Genomic DNA, 5,949 nt, shown 5'->3' with positions numbered 1-5,949 from the left:
GCTCTAGGAGGAGTCTTGGGGGTTCCAAACTTCTTCCATTTAAGAATAATGGAGGCCACTCTGTTCTTGGGGACCTACAATGCTGCAGAAATGTTTGGTACCCTTCCCCTGATCTGTGCCTCGACACAATCCTGTCTTGGAGCTTTACAATTCCTTCGACCTCATGGCTTGGTTTGCACTGTCAACTGTGGGACCTTTTATATAGACAAGTGTGTGCTTTTCCAAATCATGTCCAATCAATTGAATTTATCACAGGTGTACTCCAATCAAGATGTAGAAACATCTCAAGGATGATCAATAGAACCAGGATGCACCTGAGCTCAATTTCGAGTCTCCTAGCAAAGGGTCTGAATAGTTACATTTTTTAAATTTGCAAAAATGTCTCAACCTTTTTAACTTGTCATTATGGGGTATTGTGTGTAGATTAAAAACATGTATTTTATCAATTTTAGAATAAGGCTAATGTAATAAAATGTCTAAAAGGGGGAGGGGTTGGCATACCTTCCGAATGCACTGTATATGAAGTAGTTCTAAAATTCCAGAAGCACAAATGAATTGGGAAAACATTATTGGAACATTACCTACCGCTAAGTTTTGTGGGTATTATGATGTGTCCACTGTGCCGTTTTTATAGAGCCTCCTACAATGCAGGAAATGGCTGCAGGATGAATTTGGTGAAGAGCAACTGCAGAAACTTGCAGTCGACTGCAGTCAATTTCATGACCTTTGACATGGTTTTTGTAAAGTTCATGCAGTCGACAAGCCAGACAATTTACGTGACCCGCTTGGACGTGCGCATGCAGTGCTGCTCGTGGAAATGTCGTTACGCGGAGTCTACCTTTAATGTAAAATGGTAAACTTTTATTTTGAAAATTATCGAAAATTCTAGACAGGAAGTTGTAAAGTTTTTGCCCACTGCCGACGTAACACTGTAGTAACAATAATGGCTGCCCCTAGCAGTAGGCAAGTTCTCCGGCGCCTCTGTCAATTTGGCGCCTTTATTTTGACCCGATTTGGTTTCTGGAACTGCTTTACAATGCTGATGCTCTTTGCCGAGCGCGCGGATGTAAAAAGGTAAGCGCGGTGGATATGTATGTGAGTACGTTTCTGCAGACGTCGGCTAGCCGCTAATCGGCTAAACAGAGGGTTGGTTTTACAGCGTCACTTTGCTTGTTAGTTGAGCTACATTATTGACAGATATATTTAGTACACTAGTGTGGCTTTTCTATGCCAGGTACTGTTTTCTGGGTTATGAACGTGGTCATTTGGTTGTGTAAAAGAACATAGAACTACAGAAGCTACAACTTCCGGGATTGTGGGCCATCTGGCTCTAGTTATGGCAGGGTGATATTTCTGTAATCTTTAAATAGGAGTGCACCACCCTGTAATCTAGCTGGTGGAGTCTACAGTTACCTTACTTTGATATGGTCTACAACTGTAAATATATAGTAACAGTGACTGTGTGGCATATCTTCTCACGTGGCATATAAACCATTCATTCATGTATTATTGTTTTTTTCGAAGAATGCCAAGTCCTTAATATTTTAGTCATTAAGGAGATGCTTTATCCAGAGCGATTTACAGTTGGTGTATTCAGTTTAAAGTGGAACAGACAGCATTTTAACATGAAATCGTATTCAAATCTGTTCATATACACCCTCAGGAATAATATTACATGTTGTTGTTTTTTAAACATTTTCTGACAAGCCAGCACTATATGGTAATTTTCATAAATTCATAGAATGTTTGGGAATTACGTATAGTACAGCATTTCTGAAAATTCTATATCAATATAGAGTTGGAAGTGGCTGTTTTGCTTGGACAATTTAACAGACACTGCAGTGAATAAAACCTAATTAAAAACACCTGTCTTGTCCAGGACTGGAGTCTACACAGACCAGTGTGCCATATCCAATCAGAGCTACAGTAGGCCTATATGCAAATAAACCATTTGCCACATGGGCCTGCCATCATTAACTTTGAACTGGATTGTGTGTTTACATGAAGTAGCAACAGAGCAACTTTAGATCATTAGAATGCATTCACAAAATACACCTGAATAGATTTATTCAAATATATAAATAACACATATTATATTTGGGAACTCCGGACATAGTAAAAATTCCTTGTCTTCTGTCAGTTAGGATCACCACTTTTATTTTAAGAATGTGAAATGTCAGAATAATAGTAGAGATTTATTCTCGCTTTTATTTCCTTCATCACATTCCTAGTGGGTCAGAAGTTTACATACACTCAATTAGTAGCATTGCCTTTAAATTGTTTAACTTGGGTCAAACGTTTCAGGTAGCCTTCTGAAATTGGCCCTAATCAATCGGCCATTCCGATGAATCGGTCGACCTCTACTCATGATTACTGTTACTGATATCTAGCTGGCAAACAGTTGTGACTCAGTGTGACAGCTGAAATGAAGACCGCAATGTTCTTTATCTCCTAACATATTGCACAAGTTGACTGCAGGTGTTTACTTAAAGTAGCTACAATTATTCAAAATGTATTAAACTTCAAATAAATAGATTCAACGGTATTGAAAACCATCCCATGGCTTTTTCCAAATACCCCGGTGTGTGTATACACAGTAAACCACCCGAGACTACTGCCAACAATGCCTTACTGAACGTCATGGAATTGAGTCAAATATAAACTGTTTTTATAGCCTCCTCTTATAAAGTTGGTTTTGTAGCATGAACTGTGATATTTTTGACTGATTATGATTGTATGTTTGTTTCATATCTGCAAAGTAGTTAAAACGCTGTCAGTTCCACTTCAAGGTAGCTAAGTGAGACAAATCATTGTCTTTGGAGGTATGAAATCATAGCTATTGTTAACCATGAGTGTAATCAATTAGTTGATTTGAACAATGATTTTTGAATATTTAACCATTTCAGTGTTGTAATATATGTGCTTTTTTCTTAATCTCCAGGAAACCTGACATCCAGGTTCCCTACTTGTACTTTGACATGGGGGTATCAGTTCTTTGTGCCAGCTTCATGTCCTTTGGGGTGAAGAGGAGGTGGTTTGCACTGGGGGCCGCCATACAGTTAGCTATCAGCACCTACACTTCTTATATTGGTGAACAAGTGCACTATAGTGACTGGCTGAAGGTGAGTACTGCCTGTGAGGAGGAGTATATAGTGTGACAACTCCAGCTGAAGTATCCTGGGGGTAAGAAATGTTTTGTGGAGAGTGACAACTCTGTCTACATTGGGAGCTGTGCATTGTGTAGGAATGACACCACCTGTCGAAAGACAATAAATAGTGGGCTCTATTTAGTCATAACTTATTGTGGGTTAATACTGGGTGCTGGGCCAAAAAAAAATGAACATGACTAAGATGATCATATTTTAGGATGAATTAAAACATTGTGTTGAAGAAATGTAGTAAGTGTTTGCATCCCCCCTTCACTACATCTCTAGGAATGCTCAACTGACCTTCTGTGTCTTATGTGATCCTGTAGGTAAGGATGTACTCCAGAACCCTGGCTATCATTGGGGGTTTCCTGGTCCTAGCCAGTGGTGCGGGGGAGGTATACAGACAGAAACATCGCACTAGATCGCTGCAGTCCACCGGACAGGTCTTCATAGGGGTCTACCTCATCTGTATGGTAAGACAAACAACCTACATCATTGAATTAGCTACAGTGTTTGACCTAGAAAGAAGCACTGTGGTGGGAATCCCCTTCCTCCATCCTTAAAATCAATTACTGCAGACCTAGAAACCTGGATAGCAAAAGGCCTAGATTTTCCCTGATTTTAAATAGCCCAGTGTCAAGTTTGACATTTGTGTCCTAATCAGATATGAGAGAGATAGAGATCAAATCATTGTACAACTAGGTGCAATAAACTGAATGGTGAGTCCAACAAATATACAGTAGCAGCCTAAATAACAACTTAATGCAGCACTGTGTTCCCTCCACCAGGTGTACTCCCTCCAGCACAGTAAAGAGGACAGGATGGCCTACCTGAACCACATCCCTGGTGGGGAGATCACCCTAATGCTACTGGTGGTGCTGTTTGGAGTGCTGGCCCTGGCCTTCCTCTCTGGCTGTTATATCCGTCTAGCTTCACAGATCCTGGCAGTGGTCCTGCCCCTCATCCTGCTCTTCATCGACGGTAACCTGGGCTACTGGCACAACACGCGCCATGTAGAGTTCTGGAACCAGTTGAAGCTGATGGGGCATAACGTGGGTATTTTCGGGGCTGTGCTGATTCTGGCTACAGACGGTTGAATGGAATGGACACCTTGGCAGACTATCAGAAGAGAGGCCAATACTTAACATGTGACTGAAGCTACATTTAGTGTTTCAAATGGCACCCTATTCCCTATATATTGCACTACTTTTGACCAAAGCTTTGGCCAAAATAATGCATTATATTGGGAATACGGTGCCACCTGGTCAAAAGTAGTGCACTATATTGGGAATAAGGTGCCATGTGAGACTTATACAGTCTTTCTGGATCCTCAGATGAACTGATCTTCACTTACAGCAGGAGATACATGGTGATTGGACGCTATAATCCCTGCCTGACAGACAGCCATGTGGGTAGACCTTATCGTTAACTACCTGTCCAACTTTGCTTCTGCAGAAAATAGATATGAGCCCTGTTGAGTTTTTTTTTATTTTTATACTGAACAAAAATACATAACGCAACAATTAACTATTTTACAGTTCATATAAGGAAATCGGTCAATTCAAATAAATAAATTAAGCCCTAACCTATGGATTTCACAAAAGGGCTTTATTACAGACAAATACTCAGTTTCAACAGCTGTCTGGGTGGCTGGTCTCAGATGATCCTGCAGGTGAAGAAGCCGGATGTGGAGGTCCTGGGCTGGCATGGTTTCACGTGGGTCTGCGGTTGGACGTACAGCCAAATTCTCAAACGATGTTGGAGGTGGCTTATGGAAGGGAAATGAACATTAAATTATCTGGAAAGAGCTCTAGTGGACATTCCTGTAGTCAGCATGCCAATTGCACGCTCCCTCAAAACTTGAGACATTTGTGGCATTGTTGTGTGACAAAACTGCACATTTTAAAGTGGTCTTTTATTGTCCCCAGCACAAGATGCACCTGTATAATGATAATGCTGTTTAATCAGCTTCTTGATATGCCACACCTGTTATGTGGATGGATCATCTCGGCAAAGGAGAAATGCTCACTAACAGGGATGTAAACAAATTTGTGCACAAGTTTTGAGAGAAATTAGATTTGTGAGTATGGAACATTTCTGGGATCTTTTATTTCAGTTTTACATGTTGCATTTATACTTTTGTTCAGTATATATAACTTAGCTAGAATTCTGTAAAAAATAAATTATGTTTGGAAACCTGGTATTTACATATGGCTATAGCAGATTTCAGTTTGAGTATTTGGGGGGTTATATCGTGGTTTAGTTGTCAAATGTTTTACTGCAACTTGACATTTTGCATATTTTCTATCAAATAATAGAACTACAGTGTACTCCTTTTGTACCTAATGCAATATGAATATAGGATCATATTTATTTTTCAATATCATTTGTTTCCATTCCTGACGACATTCCTGAGTGTAGGTTGTCATACAACTAAATAAACAACTACTGGTTTGGTTTTGTATATTGTGTATTCTGTGTATATTCACTTTTCACAATAGTAATTCATTATTTATCAATCTGTATTTTTATGCACAACGAAATCAGAAAAGACCTGACGGTTGTCATTAGTTACCACAGTAACAAAGTCATAAACCCAGCCTATTTCTACAATGTCTCTTAAAATTGGATTTTAACCCTAACCTTAACCACACTGCTAAACTTATGACTAACCTTAAGACCAAAAAGCTCATTTTAGATTGCATGCATTTTTACTACAGCCAATTTTAACTTTGTGTCAGTTGTAACTAGTGATTACCTGAACTAAAGGACAAATGGTAGAAATATCCAGGGGTGTCAT

The 5,949-nt window shown here is 39.6% G+C and overlaps 1 protein-coding gene across 1 annotated transcript; it reads left to right on the top strand.

The window, feature by feature from the left end:
* Positions 1–672: 672 nt before the first annotated feature.
* Positions 673–5,613, top strand: tmem101 (transmembrane protein 101). The gene is made up of 4 exons (XM_035801229.2): positions 673–1,074; positions 2,942–3,122; positions 3,476–3,622; positions 3,938–5,613. The coding sequence occupies exons 1-4, from the start codon at positions 944–946 to the stop codon at positions 4,244–4,246; spliced, it is 768 nt and encodes a 255-aa protein (XP_035657122.1). The 5' UTR covers positions 673–943; the 3' UTR covers positions 4,247–5,613.
* Positions 5,614–5,949: the final 336 nt, after the last annotated feature.

This window comes from Oncorhynchus keta, chromosome 24, assembly GCF_023373465.1.
Source record: "Oncorhynchus keta strain PuntledgeMale-10-30-2019 chromosome 24, Oket_V2, whole genome shotgun sequence".
Classification (NCBI taxonomy): Eukaryota; Metazoa; Chordata; class Actinopteri; order Salmoniformes; family Salmonidae; genus Oncorhynchus; species Oncorhynchus keta.
This window is presented reverse-complemented; position numbering and strand designations above follow the sequence as displayed.

Coding starts and splice junctions, on each gene's coding strand:
- tmem101 (XM_035801229.2), top strand. CDS start 944: ATGGCTGCCCCTAGCAGTAGGCAAGTTCTCCGGCGCCTCTGTCAATTT. Junction 1,075..2,941: donor GAGCGCGCGGATGTAAAAAG/GTAAGCGCGGTG, acceptor CTTAATCTCCAG/GAAACCTGACATCCAGGTTC. Junction 3,123..3,475: donor ACTATAGTGACTGGCTGAAG/GTGAGTACTGCC, acceptor GTGATCCTGTAG/GTAAGGATGTACTCCAGAAC.